This window comes from Chrysemys picta, chromosome 1 (assembly GCF_011386835.1).
Source record: "Chrysemys picta bellii isolate R12L10 chromosome 1, ASM1138683v2, whole genome shotgun sequence".
Classification (NCBI taxonomy): Eukaryota; Metazoa; Chordata; order Testudines; family Emydidae; genus Chrysemys; species Chrysemys picta.
In genome coordinates this window covers 180,553-196,989 of record NC_088791.1, presented here as the reverse complement: position 1 = coordinate 196,989, position 16,437 = coordinate 180,553, and the positions used below count along the sequence as shown (strand labels likewise).

The following is a 16,437-nucleotide window of genomic DNA, read 5'->3' as shown; positions in this document are numbered from 1 at the left end:
GCTCCGGCGAGAAGGGGAGTGCCTACAGCGCCTATGCCTGCCCCGTTGATACTCTCTGCTCGGCGTGGAACGGTGCCTGGAACTCCGATCCGATGGCACCTGACCAGACTGCTAAGGGAAAACCTTCTGGCACCGGTGCACATGGCGAGCACGCACACTACTGTGGAATACACATGAGCAAGCACTCAAAAGAAGAACTTGATGTTGAGCCTCTAGCATTACATCTTTTAGGAACTGTCAGCCCCCTTTGACATCTTTTCTTCCCAATTGGCCTCTCCTTGGGACCTTGCCTATTATTTCTAAGAGTTGTTGAAATCTGCCTTTCTGAAGTCCAGTGTCTTTGTTTTACTGTTCTCATGTCCTCCTTTCCTTAGGATCTTGAATTCTATCAGACCATGATCACTTCCTCCCAAGCTCCTGCCCACCTTCAGGTTCGCAACTAATTCATCCCTGTTGGTCAAAACCAGATCCAAAATGGATGATCCCTAGTTGTTTCCTCAAAGTTGATTCCTTTCTGAATCAGAAAGTTGTCCACTACACATGCTAAGAACTTGCAGGACATATTATGTTTTGCTGTGTTAAAACCCCCCATTAATACTAGCTCATGTGTGTTAGCTAATCTTGTTACCTGCTTGTAGAATGCCTCATCCACTTCCACTTCTTGATTTGGCGGTCTATAATAGATCCCGACCGTAACAGCACTACTATTCTTTTTCCTTTTATCCTCAACCAGATACTCTCAGTAGGCCTGCCACTCACTTCCTCTTGGACCTTGGTGGAAGTGTTTACATCCTTGACGTACAGCACAATGCTGCTTCCTTTTCCCCCCATACCTATTGTTCCAGAACAAGCTATATACTTCATGGAAGCTATGTGGCTTAACAGGGTCTCGCACCCATCTGCCTTAAGTAGCCAATCATCCAAATAAGAGTAAATGAAAATACCCTACTTCCTCAGATATGCCACTACAAAGAGAGGCACTTAGTAAAACACTCTAGGTGCCATGGAAAGGCCAAATGGAAGCACCTTGTACTGGAAATGGTGCCCAGCCCCCATGAAACGGCAGTAAGTTTGATGTTGTCAAGGAATTGCGATAAGGAAATAAGCATCCTTTAGATCGAAAGTTGCAAACTAGCCCATAACCAATATTGAGGGGATTACTGATGCCAGGATTAGCATACAGAACTGGAATTTCCAGATGTATGTGTTCAGTTCCCTTAAATGTAATATGGTCTGCACCCCCACCCTTAGCCTTCTTTTGCACCAAAAAGTATTGGAAGTAAAACCACTGACCCTTCAGGCTAGCAGGAACATATGACTGCTCCTCTCAGAAGCAACTTCTCCACTTCTGTGTGAGGATTCACCTCAGAGTAGTACCTGAAGAAGGACAGGTGGGGGGACTTGGAGGGAGGCAGTATTTTGAATTGAATGGTGTAGCCCCGTTCCACTAAGACCCATTGATCTGATGTGATCTGCCTCCAGTTGTCAATGACCTAGCCTGTCCCCAAAGGATGTTTTTTGGCTGATTCTAGACTCTCAGGTGCCTTGTCCAAACTGAGGCTTGGTGTTCCAGGAAGAGAATACTGATGAGGAACCAGATTATTTGGGTTTGGTGCCTTGATGAAAGACCACTTTTTGTGATGACTATGAAGTTGCAGGTTGCTGGAACTGCTGGGGGCTTTAACTTGAAGAAAAATAGGGTGTTGAAAGTTGGGGGTAGTATTGCCTTTGGTATCAGGAGGAGTGTCTTGTTCAGGTGGTTGGAATCAACTTGAGAATGAGCTGTCGATCTTGTGTCCTTCAGCTTTTCCAATACATCATCAGTCCTTTCACTGACAAGACCTTCCCCTTCAAAGGGTGCTTCTCCAGATGATTTCTAGTGTCCATGGCCAGAGAAGAGGATCAAACCCATCCATGCCTCCTGACAGTCACAGCTGAAGCCAACACCCTGGCAGCCGAGTCTGAGGCATTGAAGAAGCCCTAAGGGAATGCTTGGCTACATTCTGAGCCTCCATTAAGATGGAGTTTGGCAATCTTCTCCTATAGTCAGCTAAATCTTGGAGAAACGTCATCTTTTCCCACAGATAGTATTGATAATGGGCCATGACTAAGGCTACAATTTAATCATGGGTCTTTTTAGTAAAACTCATGGACTGGTCACAGCAAGAAATAAAAAATTACAGCCTGTGACCTGTCCATGACTTATACCATAAATACCCCTGATTGAATCTTAGAGGGGGAGGCGCTGCTGGGGGAGTCTTGGGGGGGGGGCCCACTGCTGGCAGGGTCCAGGGGTCCAGCAGCTGCCAGAGGGGGAGCCTTGGAGGGGGCCCCCCAGAGGAACCAGTGGTTGCATCGGCTGCAGTTGGGAGCCAACAAGCTCCAGCAGCTCTGGCCGCCCCCGGGACCACTGTTCAGGTGGTCCCCAGGGCCAGCTGCATCAGTTGCTGCTCAGGCAATCCCCGGGGCTGCCAGAGCAGTGGCCGGTGTGGCTGGCCCCAGAGCCGCCCGAGCAGCTGACTCCAGGGTGGCCACACTGGCCACTGCAGAAGTCATGGAGGTCACAGGAAGTCACGGAATCCGTGACCACCATGACAAACACAGAGCCCTAGCCCTGACTGCCTGGAAATTTGTCAACTGGCTCTTGAAAGATGATGGAAGACCTTTCTCCTCAATGACTCTGAAACATATGGCCAGAAAGGGTTAAACATCCTGCAAAATAATAACCCTCAAAAGACATGTGGAGGGATGTTTTTGTATTTACATATCTATGAGTAGGGTCGACAATGTAATCAACAGTCCCTGTCTATGCTGTATTCTGATAGTTCAGAGATCAAAAGAATATCCTAGCATTTAAATGAATTGTAAACACAGGATATCTCAGTATTCATCTCTCTTTGAAATGTGCTGTGAATGGTGGAGGAAGAGGCAAATTGCCTTATGTTAATTCTATAGGTAAGTACCGGTGAGGGACCTCCTTCAAAGTCATCCTAATTACCTTTTGTTCCCAGAGGAACTCCCAACTTGTCAAAGAGGACATGAAATTGTATAAAATATACTTGGGTCCTGATCCTGTCATCTCTATCTGCTTAGGCTTCATCAGGGGAAGTTTGAGTCACAAGACTGAGGTCCCAGTTATGCTGGTACACCCTGAATATGATATTTGGACATTGGACTATAACCCATGAACTATTTTTTTTTTTAATGGAGATATCCCATCTCCTAGAACGGGAAGGGACCTTGAAAGGTCATCGAGTCCAGCCCCCTGCCTTCACTAGCAGGACCAAGTACTGATTTTGCCCCAGATCCCTAAGTGGCCCCCTCAAGGATTGAACTCACAACCCTGGGTTTAGCAGGCCAATGCTCAAACCACTGAGCTATCCCTCCCCCCCGATTTCTAAAAGAACTCTTTGCAATCCTTGAGGGGGCCACATAGGGATCTGGGGCAAAATCAGTACTTGGTCCTGCTAATGAAGGCAGGGGGCTGGACTCGATGACCTTTCAAGGTCCCTTCCCGTTCTAGGAGATGGGATATCTCCATTAATTTAAAAAAATTAATTTATTTAAAAAACTAAATCATCCCAGGCAGGCCTTTGTCAAGCCTGACCTTAAAAACCTCTAAGGAAGGAGATTCCACCACCTCCCTAGGTAACCCATTCCAGTGCTTCACCACCCTCCTAGTGAAAAAGTTTTTCCTAATATCCAACCTAAACCTCCCCCACTGCAACTTGAGACCATTACTCCTTGTTCTGTCATCTGCTACCACTGAGAACAGTCTAGATCCATCCTCTTTGGAACCCCCTTTCAGGTAGTTGAAAGCAGCTGTCAAATCCCCCCTCATTCTTTTCTTCTGCAGACTAAACAATCCCAGTTCCCTCAGCCTCTCCTCATAAGTCATGTGCTCCAGCCCCCTAATCATTTTTGTTGCCCTCCACTGGACTCTTTCCAATTTTTCCACATCCTTCTTGTAGTATGGGGCCCAAAACTGGACACAGTACTCCAGATGAGGCCTCACCAATGTTGAATAGAGGGAAACAATCTTGTCCCTCGATCTGCCGGCAATGCCCCTACTTATACAGCCCAAAATGCCATTAACCTTCTTGACAACAAGGGCACTATGTTGACTCATATCCAGCTTCTCGTCCACTGTAACCCCTAGATCCTTTTCTGCAGAACTGCTGCCTAGCCACTCGGTCCCTAGTCTGTAGCAGTGCATGGGATTCTTCCGTCCTAAGTGCAGGTATCTGCACTTGTCCTTGTTGAACCTCATCAGGTTTCTTTTGGCCCAATCCTCTAATTTGGCTAGGTCCCTCAGTATCCTATCCCTACCCTCCAACGTATCTACCACTCCTCCCAGTTTAGTGTCATCTGCAAACTTGCTGAGAGTGCAGTCCACGCCATCCTCCAGATCATTAATGAAGATATTGAACAAAACCGGCCCCAGGACCAAACCTTGGGGCACTCTGCTTGAAACCGGTTGCCAACTAGACATGGAGCCATTAATCACTACCCCCATTGAGCCTAACGATCTAGCCAGCTTTCTATCCACCTTACAGTCCATTCATCCAGCCCATACGTCTTTAACTTGCCGGCAAGAATACTGTGGGAGACCGTATCAAAAGCTTTGCTAAAGTCAAGGAATAACACATCCACTGCTTTCCCCTCATCCACAGAGCCAGTTATCTCCTCATAGAAAGCAATTAGGTTAGTCAGGCATGACTTGCCCTTGGTGAATCCATGCTGACTGTTCCTGATCATTTTCCTCTCCTCTAAGTGCTTCAGAATTGATTCCTTGCGGACCTGCTCCATAATTTTTCCAGGGACTGAGGTGAGGCTTTCTGGCCTGTAGCTCCCCGGATCCGTCTTCCCTTTTTTAAAGATGGGCACTACATTAGCTTTTTTCCAGTCATCCGGGACCTCCCCCGATCGCCATGAGTTTTCCAAAGATAATGGCCAATGGCTCTGCAATCACATCCACCAACTCCTTTAGCACCCTCGGATGCAGCGCATCCTCCCCATGGAATTGTGCTCATCCAGCTTTTCTAAATAGTCCCGAACCACTTCTTTCTCCACAAAGGGCTGGTGACCTTCTCCCCATGCTGTGCTGCCCAGTGCAGCGGTCTGGGAGCTGACCTTGTTCGTGAAGACAGAGGCAAAAAAGCATTGAGTACATTAGCTTTTTCCACATCCTCGGTCACTAGGTTGCCTCCCTCATTCAGTAAGGGGCCCACGCTTTCCTTGACTTTCTTCTTGTTGCTAACATACCTGAAGAAACCCTTCTGGTTTCTCTTAACATCTCTTGCTAGCTGCAACTCCAAGTGTGATTTGGCCTTCCTGATTTCACTCCTGCATGCCTGAGCAATAGTTTTATACTCCTCCCTGGTCATTTGTCCAATCTTCCAGTTCTTGTAAGCTTCTTTTTTGTGTTTTAAGATCAGTAAGGATTTCACTGTTAAGCCAAGCTGGTCGCCTGCCATATTTACTATTCTTTCTACACATTGGGATGGTTTGTTCCTGCAACCTTAATGATTCTTTAAAATCGAGCCAGCTCTCCTGGACTCTTTTCCCCTTCATGTTATTCTCCCAGGGGATCCTGTCCATCCATTCCCTGAAGGAGTCAAAGTCCAAAATCCAGGGTCCGTATTCTGCTGCTTTCTTTTCTTCCTTGTGTCAGGATCCTGAACTCTACCATCTCATGGTCACTGCCTCCCAGGTTCCCATCCACTTTTGCTTCCCCTACTAATGCTTCCCTGTTTGTGAGTAGCAGGTCAAGAACAGCTCTGCCCCTAGTTGGTTCCTCCAGCACTTGCACCAGGAAATTGTCCCCTACACTTGCCAAAAACTTCCTGGATTGTCTGTGCACGGCTGTGTTGCTCTCCCAGCAGATATCAGGGTGATTGCCGTCTCCCATGAGAACCAGGGCCTGCGATCTAGTAACTTCTGTTAGTTGCGGGAAGAAAGCCCCCTCCACCTCACCCCCCTGGTCCGGTGGTCTATTGCAGACTCCCGCCATGACATCACCCTCGTTGCTCACACTTCTAAACTTAATCCAGAGACTCTCAGGTTTTTCCGCAGTTTCATACTGGAGCTCTGAGCAGTCATACTGCTCTCTTACATATAATGCAACTCCCCCACCTTTTCTGCCCTGCCTGTCCTTCCTGAACAGTTTATATCCATCCATGACAGTACTCCAGTCATGTGAGTTATCCCACCAGGTCTCTGTTATTCCAATTACATCACAGTTCCTTGACTGTGCCAGAACTTCCAATTCCCCCTGCTTGTTTCCCAGGCTTCTTGCATTTGCGTATAGGCACTTAATGTATCTTAATCTCGACGATTGTCCCGTTTTCTCAGTATGAGACAAGGAGTCCTCCCCTCTTGCGCTCTCCTGCTCGTGCTTCCTCCCGGTATCCCATTTCCCCACTTACCTCAGGGCTTTGGTCTCCTTCCCAGTGAACCTAGTTTAAAGCCCTACTCACTAGGTTAGCCAGCCTGCTTGCGAAGATGCTCTGCTATGAATCTGAACCTTAAAAACTGAACTCATGTCCGTATGTATATTGATCTTTTAACCATACTCTCTCATTTTTTAATAAATTTTAGTTTAGTTAATAAGAATTGGCTGTAGCATGTATTTGGGCAAAATCTGGAATATTCAATAACCTGGGAGGTCTTGCGTCTGATGAAGTGGGCATTCACCCACGAAAGCTTATGCTCCAATACTTCTGTTAGTCTTAAAGGTGCCACAGGACCCTCTGTTGCTGGGAGATAATGTGTCCAATCCTTTGGGATTGGTAGAACCTTTTCTTTTATATGATGAAATAAGATTTTCAGAAATCATCATATTTGACTTAGGTACCTGGATGGAGGCCTGAGGCTGGATCACTTTAAGGGAACTGTGTTGTTTGGACTTCTGAGGATCCAATAAGGTAATAAAGAAGCTGTTTTATGCTGGCTTGGTGAATCTAAATATTAGAATATCCACTGGCTTTATGGGGATTGCCTGCCCCATTCTTTGCAGGTCACCCTAATTGCAGGTCACACCCTCTTTATCAGGGTACGTCTACACTACCTGCCGGATTGGCAGGTACTGATCGATCTATCAGGGATCGATTTGTCGCGTCTAGTGTAGACGCGATAAAATTGATCCCCGATCGCTCTGCTGTCGACTCCGGAACACCACCACGGTGAGAGGTGGAAGCAGAGTTGATGGGGGAGTGGCAGTGGGCGACTTGCCGACGTCCTCACGGCCAGGTAAATCAACCTAAGATACGCCGCCTTCAGCTACGCTATTCACGTAGCTGAAGTTGCGTATCTTAAGTCAACCCTCCCCCGTGTAGACCTAGCCTCACTTAGCATGGAGTGTAATTGGCGTGACCTTGCCCTGTTGCTGGCAGCAGCCACTACCAGTGAGTTGGGCACAGAGTGGGCATGAAAGTATGAGAGGGTAGCTGGTAGCGCACGTAAGCCTTCTTGGAGATGGGTTCACAAGTGGCATTGGACCACAAAGATTTGGCCAGTTGCAACAACCCATCCAGGACAGGAAGTGATATTTTACTCTTGGCAGTGGCACCGAGTATGTCAAATACTGGGTGGGAAGTCTCTTCCGCTGGTACCATCAGGAGAGTCAAGGTGGCTACCATGTAATCCACCAGGTCTTGAAACTACATATGCCCATGGGGCTGCATAATTCTGCCTAAACTCAGATAGCAAGAAACAGTAAAGGCAGCAGACAGAACTGTTCCCAAAATTATAACTCCTGTCCCCCACAGCCAGTCCACTGTAGGATCTGTACATCTGAGGGAGGTGAGGAAGAGGCTAGTGCAAGCTCCATGGGACACTCATCAATATGAGGAAACAGAGAGGGAATTCCCATTGCACCAGGGATAAAGCATAATGAGAGTGGCTACTGTCTTGTGTTGCTCCCACAGTAGGTCATGCTCATGGCCTGCAGCTCTGGAACCTCAGAGGTCAGTTCCTATAGCGACACTCACACCAAAACACCACTCGGCTTCACTCTGAAAAATAATCTTTATTGTACACAGGAGCATGTGCCCCAGGAAGCTGTAGGTGAGAGGTTCAGTCACTGGATTTCATAGAATCAAGGGGGGAATCCGGCAGGGCACGCTCTCTATAAATACTCATGGGGGAGCACAGGTATATGGCTTCAGTGTTCTGGACCTAGCCAGAGGCCCAGTTGCTTTAGGGACAGCAAAGGAACCAGTCCCTGTCTCTTCACAGGCTCAGTTCAGCAGCCCTGGAGACCTGGACTAAGAACAGCGCCAGGAGAATTAACTTTCCTCCATTAAACTGTGGGTGGGGGTAGCGAGGGTATTCTAAAACCAGGAAAGGAGAGGCACACCTTACAAAGTAGACAGCAGCACTAAGTGAGGGCTTATCTGATGGGTTCCACCCTCCTTTCTCAACTGGAGCAGTCATTGCTGTGTTCAGAATCCTCATCTCCAGGTACATTAGTATCTCATTATCTGTATGGAGCATGTTCAGGGCTCTGTAGAGAGCTCTGAACTTGGCCATCTACACAATTAATGGGAACAGGTCCAACTGCACTTAGAGTGTATGCCATAGGGTACATGCAGCCACCCCAGCAACACCAGTCACAGGCTTCTCCAGAAAGAAGTCTCATGAAGTGGGGGTGGGGGCAGAGGCCTTAGGAATCTTCCCCTCTCAACAGCGAGGAGTTTGTCTGTGGGGTTCTTGTAGTCCATGGAGAGCTCAGACCCCTTGGAGCTATACCCTGTAGCACAAACTGTCCAGGTTTAGTCTTTTGAAAAGGAAACGGTACAGGAGCAGGACGTCTCTTCTCCCCTCCTGTCTTCAGCAAGAGCTGCACAAGCTTTATAATTAGTGCAATGATTAAATTAGAGATAAAAGGTCAAGTCCCCTATTCCCTTTCAATAATTAAATTACTGCCCTTCTCCTGCAGGGGCATAGTAGCAAATACTTACAAAAGCCCTTAGATGGAAGGTTCAGCATGTCTGCAAGCTGCAGTGACTGCCCTTCTCCTGCAGGGAACTCTACTGAGCTGAAACCCCAAAATTAGCCCCATTGAAAAAAAGTTATAAAACAGACCTTGATTGGTTTTACATAGTATCCCGTAAAAACTCCACAACTTCCCTTTCTTGTTTTTAATCATCACTAGAAGGGCCCAAGTGGGCGGGTTTAAGAGCTGGGGGATGAGGGGAGAAGGTGCTTCCTTCCCTTGCTCATGGACTGGTGCAATCTCTGCAATATGATGGTGCTATCTGTGAAAGGGAAGGAACACTGGAGATGGGGAGGGTGAGCCACCTCCTGCAAAGCCAGTGACTTGTGGACTAATGAGGGGCAAGTGGACAATGCCCCTTTCTAGGCTGGTACAGCCATTGACACCGGCTTGAGTGTAAGGATGACGAGATGCAATGGTGCCAGCTAACCTGCTGAAGGTACTGGGGAGCTGCAGCCACATGACAGCATTTTCTCTGCAACCTCCATCACAGATGATTAACAGCTGGAGTGGAGCCCTCTGCAGGTGGAAGCTGCAGATTACATCACTGCCTTCACTCATTCCCAGCCTGAGGAGCCTGACTCAGAAAAGATGACTGGGTAATACTTCGTGGGTGTGTGTGTGAAGGGTTGTCTTCTGGAAACAGACAGACCCCGACCTTCAGTTGCAGGAGCCACCCAGTTGGGCCAGAGCAAGCAGCTCAGGGGCGAGCTCTGGAGATTGATGGGCTCAGTTGGCCCCCAGAGCTAGCTAGGTGAGTGGGCAGCTGGTGCGGGGCACTGGTGACAGCTGGCCCAAAAACCTGTCTGGCGCAGGAATGGGGTAAAGATCTGATGCTCAGGGAGAGACTGTTGGCCCTGCTCACAGGTGGCCTGTAAAGCACAGGAAGAGTAGGATGTGAAGCATGAACAAATACACAGTCACCAACAGTGGTAGGCGGGTCCGGGAACAGAAGAGAGCGCGCAGCTGCCGCCACAAACCAGAGTTGCTCCGAGTCTGAGGGGAAGAGTAAAGGAGAAACCAGTTAGTGCCAAGTATCAGAGGGGTAGCCGTGTTAGTCTGAATCTGTAAAAAGCAACAGAGGGTCTTGTGGCACCTTTAAGACTAAAAGAAGTATTGGGAGCATAAGCTTTCGTGAGTAAGAACCTCACTTCTTCAGATGCAAACCTGGCTTGCCCACGAAAGCTTATGCTCCCAATACTTCTGTTAGTCTCAAAGCTGCCACAGGACCCTCTGTTGCTTTTTACAGTTAGTGCCAGTAAGTGCTGAGCCCAGCCACCTGCACCGTACCAAAAGCTTTGCTGAAGTCAACATATATCATGGATATATCTTGATCAACAGCATCAACAGATGATAATAAATGATGATGATAGCACTGCTGAAGACCTGAGGTGCTGGGAACCCCATCCTACCCCTTTGGCCAGGCAGTAGGGAACTGGCTTAAGACCATTAACCCATCCATAGCTGGAGGGCAGGATGCCAGCTTCTGCTGAATGGGTTGTTACGAGCATTGGCACTCAGTCATCAGTGCTCTGACAGCATTGGCCTCACTGGGCACTTCGGGTTCCCTGATTCACATTGGCGAGGCTTGAGAATCGGCATGGAATAGGCAGGGGTGGCCAACCTGTGGCTCCGGAGCCGCATGCGGCTCTTCAGAAGTTAACACGCAGCTCCTTGCATAGGCGCTGACTCTGGTGCTGGAGCTACAGGTGCCAACTTTCCACTGCTCAACCCCAGGCCCTGCCCCCACTCCACCCCTTACCCCAGGGCCCCCACCCCTTCCTGCCCCCTCCCCTGATGCACCCTTGCTCCTCCCCCCTCCATCCCAGAGCCTCCTGTACACTGCGAAACTGCAGGGAGCACAGGGAGGGAGGGGGAGGTGCTGATCGGCAGGGCTGCTGGCAGGCAGGAGGTGCTGGCGTGGCTGCTGATGTATTACTGTGGCTCTTTGGCAATGTACATTGGTAAATTCTGGCTCCTTCTCAGGCTCAGGCTGGCCACCCATGGGATACAGTCTGGCTGATACTCTCCCAGCCATGAGCACAAGGCAGCATCCAGTCACCACAGCACTGCCGGCAGCTCTGATGACTCAGCTGCCGACTCTGACTGGGCTGCAGTTGCTCCAGTGGGTTTGACCTTTCCTCCTGGATTCTCCAGAGGGAACCACTGGGCTCCTCTGCCCAAGAACTCTCTCAATGGGGATTCAACACATATTGAGACAGCTTGGGCTTCTGCAAGGCCAGCACTCAACATGCAGCTGGCATACAGCTCTGCATCTCCAGTGGCATCTTAGCCAGACACTGGGAAGCAAATACAGGTGGCTTGGATGGGAATGAGCTAGCTGAGACTCCATCCAGAGAAGACAGGGGACTGGTAAAATAGCAGGATGGTCTCCAGAGATTTCCATTTGGGGATGCTTTTGTGTTCTTGTATGGCATTGTGGCCCTACATGCTCGGCAAGGTGACTGGGACCATCTCGGGTGCAAGCCCCGGTGACCTGTTTTAGTGATCTCTAGAACACACACTGCAGGAAATTGCTCACATGGGTCAACTAGAAGCCAGAGCCAGTGCAGAACATAGCTGTTGGCCTGCTGGGTGGTGCTAGCCATAAGCAGTGCATTACTCCAGCTCACAAACTGGCTTCCTAGCCACTTCTGAGTGTGGTTCAGTGTATAAGGCCCATATGATTTCTGGCAACGTGCTGCTACCACAGCAGCCATGATCAGGCAACATATAGAACTTAGTCCTGCCAGGAGTGCAGGGGACTGGACTAGATGACATCTCAAGGTCACTTCCAGTCCTACGATTCTATGACATTGCGTTTGCTCACGCTGAACCACTGGGTCATTCTCACTGAGTGACCCTTGACTCTGATACTCTGAGATTTTTGACCTTCTTGGCACAGAGTAAGGCACACCCTTTGGTGGGTGACGGGGAGGAGTCTAACTATTGCACTGTGTACATGAGACTAGGGACCATTTTACTGAGGCACATTTTACTGAGTCCATAAGCCCTCTCTGCACAATCAGCTGCTGCTTTCTTCTATTTAGAACTTTGGGCAAATATTACAAGGTCCTGAAAGGTGGGAGAAGCCCCTGATGCAGCCTTGGCCTCCAGGAGCCCAACCAGTTCCCAAGGTCACAGTTGCAAGAGCCATATGTGTAGCTGCAAATCCCGAATGATGCAGGGTGTGGAGATATCTTGAGCCATGCAGCTGGAGTGGTAGGTTCTAGAGGCTATGAACTATATCCAGTGCTGAGAATCAACATGGTTCCGTTCCCCATGTTCTGGCCACATTCCTCTGCAGCAGCAGTTGTTCACATGTCCTACATTATGAAGCTAGCTCCCTGGACACAGCCACTGCGGTAGTATTCTTACCTTGCCAAAGGAACTGTCCATGGGGTCAATCAGCAAGGAGTGTTCATGGGATGGAGACACATCAATGCTGGAACCCAGAGCAGATGCCCATTCACTTGACTCCAACCTGCAGAAGAGAGAGAAACACTCATTAATTGCTAGAACACACACTGCAGCAAGCTGCTCGCATGGGTCACCTAGAAGCCAGAGCCAGTGCAGAACATGGCTGCTGGCCTGCTGGGCAGTGCTAGCCATAAACAGTGCATTACTCCAGCTCACAAACTGGCTTCCTAGCCACTTCTGGGTGTGGTTCAAGAGACTGGTGTTTAAGGGCTATATGACAAAAATTATTAAAGATCTAGAAAACACGACCTATGAGGAAAGATTGAAAAAACTGCACTTGTTTAGTCTGGAGAAGAGAGGACAGAGGGGACATGATAACAGTTTTCAAGTACATAAAAGGTTGTTACAAGGAGGAGGGAGAAAAATTGTTCTCCTTAATCTCTGAGGACAGGACATGAAGCAATGGGTTTAAATTACAGCAAGGGAGGTTTAGCTTGGACATTAGGAAAAACTTTCAGTCAGGGTGCTTAAGCACTGGAATAAATTGCCTAGAGAAGTTATGAAATCTCTGTCATAGGAGATTTTTAAAAGCAGGTTAGACAAACACCTGTCAGGGACGATCTAGAGAATACTTAGTCCTGCCTTGAGTGCAGGGGCCTGGACTAGATGACCCACTGAGGTCCTGTCTAGTATTCTATGATTAATAGGTTTCAATGCCCTGACCAGTGCTCTGGACACATAATGAGATAATAGGAAACCACAAACAATAGGCCATGATGCCTACAAGGAATCGGTCAGTCAGTGAAGGCATGATTATGGCATCACTTGAGGAGAACTCATTTGTAAAAATTTGGTACTCCCTGGGAATCCAAATTACTTACCAGCTCCCTGTGTAAGGGCATGACCTTAGTTCCAGCCCTACTCCAACTCCCCATTGTTTGAGTCTTATTTCAAATTAACTTGAGAGTTCATTGGGGCAGGAGCCATGTCTGGCGGAGTGTCTGTGAAGCACCCAGCACAATGGGCCTGATCCTGAGCGGGGAATCTGGGCACTGCCATAATACAGTTAAGTTCTGGTGGCCAGGGCAGACTAATGGAGATTCCCTACAAATGGAAGAACTGTCCTAGATTTCAGACAGGGATTCTTTGCTCAGAGATGACTGGGAATGACTAGGAGGCTTCCTTTAAAACTGGGATTTTAAGGAAAAGTCATGACCAACTTTCAACCTTTCCAATGTGGAGCCCGGATTTTGCAGTGATGGACGTTCTATAAAAAGCAGAGATGGACAGACAGCTAGAAACTTGGTGATGCACTAAGGTAACCGCTTGCTTGATTAGAAACACTCCACCTCCTGATGTGATCCTGTGCTGCTGAGAAAGCCTCCTCTGCAGCAAGACGCTGATCTCGTTCCTCCTGCAGCTGCTTTTCCAAATGCCTCAGGTCCTGCTTTGTGCTGCTGTGCAGCTGTTTGGCCTCTGATAACCTGGTAGAAAATAGGACACTGAAATGCCCAAAATGTCTCTCGCGAGACCTCTGCTTATATTGTAGTCACTGCTCTAGTACATGGAGATTCTCTCCCTTGTCTCCACAAACAGGTGGGTTTTATTTACTTACTGTGGGAATGCTGAGATGAGGAGGTGGGACTTGCCCTGAGCCATGAAGGCTTTGTGGCCAATGCAGAAAAGGAGTTCCATAGCCCAGGGCTCCATCACCCACTCCTACCAGTAGTTCCATTATTCCCAAGGAGCACAGTTGTCATAATAGGTCTCAGTCCCAGAGGCAGCCCTGGTCCAGCTCATTGAGAGCCTTGAAGATTGAGACCAGGACCATAAATGTAACTCAGTATTTACTGATGAGCCAGTGTAGTGAATGGGGAGCTAAACTGACCCGCACTGGGCAACAGCAATTGCTACATTTTGCGGTCAGTGTCTGTGGTTTCATCTAAAGGAATAGTGAGTCACAACAACTGAGTGCACCTCAGAGATTCCAGAAGGTTCTAGGGTGCCACAGCAGGACTCAGACTTTTCCCTGCCCCACTGGGCAACAGCCAAGGTCCTGTGTCAGGATTTACACCCTTCCCTCTGTCCTCACCTCAGCTGTAATTCCTGCAGTTCTGGAGTGTAACACTCTCTTTGAAGTTCGTTCTTTTCCTGGGGGGCTCCTGGAGCAGCATCTGTCACAAGTGACCTCTGAAACAGAGTATATGTGTGGCAATGCATCAAGTGCTGGGCAGGGCAATCAGTGAAGCAATGGGAGAGCAGGATTAAGTCTCAAACAGAACAGAGTCCAGACCAGTTGCCATGTCACACAGTAAACAAAGTCTGCAGTTAGAATCGCCCTTCAATTCGCCTAGGCTGTCAAGAGGAATACACCACCTTCCCTCCATTACTCCGCCCCTTACCATGTCCTTGTCTGGGGACTGCAGCTCCTGCAGCTGCCTCTCCAGGGCCGTGCAGCGGTTCAGGACCTCACGGCAGTGCTGGTGGCTCTCACGGAGATTCTGGCTGCTGCCCCGCAGCTGAATAGAGAGGGCATTTTTCTCCTCAAAGATCTGAGAGAGCTGGGAAGAAGACCAAGCAAAGATGCTAAAACAGAACTTCTGAGAGAAGCTGCTCCCCTTGGCATCCACAGCAAAAGAGCTTTATTAGGAAGGTAGCGATTACCAGACTCAATCAGACCCCAAATTCATGTAGTCCAGGATCCATCCCTGATAGTGGCCAGTACCTGATGCTTCAGAGGAAGGTGCAAGAACCTCACAATAGCAGATGAGGAATAATCTGCCCCCAGATTAGGTCTCATCCTGATCTTCAATAGTTAGAGTTTGGCTTTAGCACTGAAGCAGGAGGTTTAATATCCCTTCTAAAATTTATGTTAGCAATAACTCTTATAATGTTAGATATTCTTATCAACATAAATGTGCAAATCCCTCTTTGAATCCTGCTAATTTCTTGGGCTCAGTGACTTCCATATTACTTTATATGGGAATGAGATCGCTTCTTACAACCCGTAACGCTGCAGAAGGCAGGCAGAGGGCACTAAAGATCAATGACCTAAGTTGATAGAAATTGACCGACTTGTGGTCTGTTTTCCTTATATAATCTACCTCCCTGCTCTTGGCTCTCAACGAGGCATTTGAGAGTAAGGAGCAGCAGCAGAAGGGAACTGGTGTGGGGAAGGTCTTTCTGCTGGAGAGAGGATGGGTCAGACTGGGTGGTGAGAGAGAGAGGACTGCGGAGATTTAAAAAAACAAAAACTCAGCAATGAGGCAAGTGATAAGGGGGCTACGGTCAAGATAAAAGCCATGACATTTATTTCACTGAACTAGACTTCACGTAATCAGGATGGCTGTTTTATAAAGCCTCCCCACAGAGCAGGCTTAGCCCTTATAGAATGGCGATGACTGCTGCTTTATTGGGACTACACTGGCACAGATCTTACTGAATGCTGAGGGGTTTAGGTGGTATTAAGTAGGCAGAATACGAAATGCCCAGCTCTAGGCTTAATACTGAATTTGCCAAGTAAAGTTTCTGGAAAAATTCAGTGAGGAGAATTTTATGTATGTCTGAGATTTGAATGTGTCCAGGATTCCTGGATCATTCAGTGCTCAGGGTGGATGGTGAATAAGGCATTGTTGTGTAGTAAATGAAGCTATTGTCTGTTGGATAATTTGCTGCAGAAGCTGAAAGGTATGTAGTGACTAACACAGGGGACAGTACCAAAATGCACAGGAACAAGGGACCACAATTAAGCATGCACAGGCCACCGTAATTCTACCATTTTCTAACTTCTGACTGCTTGACTTTGCAATTCTGATCATTTTCTTTTGTACATCATTGCTTGTTTCTTTACGCGAAGAGAGATGACCCAAAACTTATGCACTGCAAGCAGAGGAGAAGCTGTCCGGGATCTGTTTCTTACCAGTTGGCAGGAACTGTGTCACAATGTGAATGTGAAAAGGACGCTTGTTGCCAGGGCCACAGACTGTCATCAGGACTGAATTAAAGCAATTTGGAATCCT

The 16,437-nt window shown here is 48.2% G+C and overlaps 1 protein-coding gene across 10 annotated transcripts in view; it reads right to left on the bottom strand.

The window, feature by feature from the left end:
* Positions 1-8,009: 8,009 nt before the first annotated feature.
* GOLGB1 (golgin B1) overlaps positions 8,010-16,437 on the bottom strand; it is a 127,681-nt gene continuing 119,253 nt past the window's right edge. For 7 of the 10 annotated variants that reach the window (XM_005310833.4, XM_042860000.2, XM_005310835.4 and 4 more), the window contains 5 exons: positions 14,821-14,979; positions 14,511-14,608; positions 13,768-13,902; positions 12,377-12,482; positions 8,010-9,994 (listed from right to left, as the gene is read on the bottom strand). In XM_005310833.4, the coding sequence (XP_005310890.2) occupies positions 9,860-9,994; positions 12,377-12,482; positions 13,768-13,902; positions 14,511-14,608; positions 14,821-14,979 (633 nt within the window). In that variant the 3' untranslated portion in view covers positions 8,010-9,859. Of the gene's footprint in view, positions 9,995-12,376; positions 12,483-13,645; positions 13,903-14,510; positions 14,609-14,820; positions 14,980-16,437 lie in introns of all 10 variants that reach the window. The other 3 variants (XR_010599982.1, XR_010599987.1, XR_006176791.2) reach the window with 3 other exon arrangements.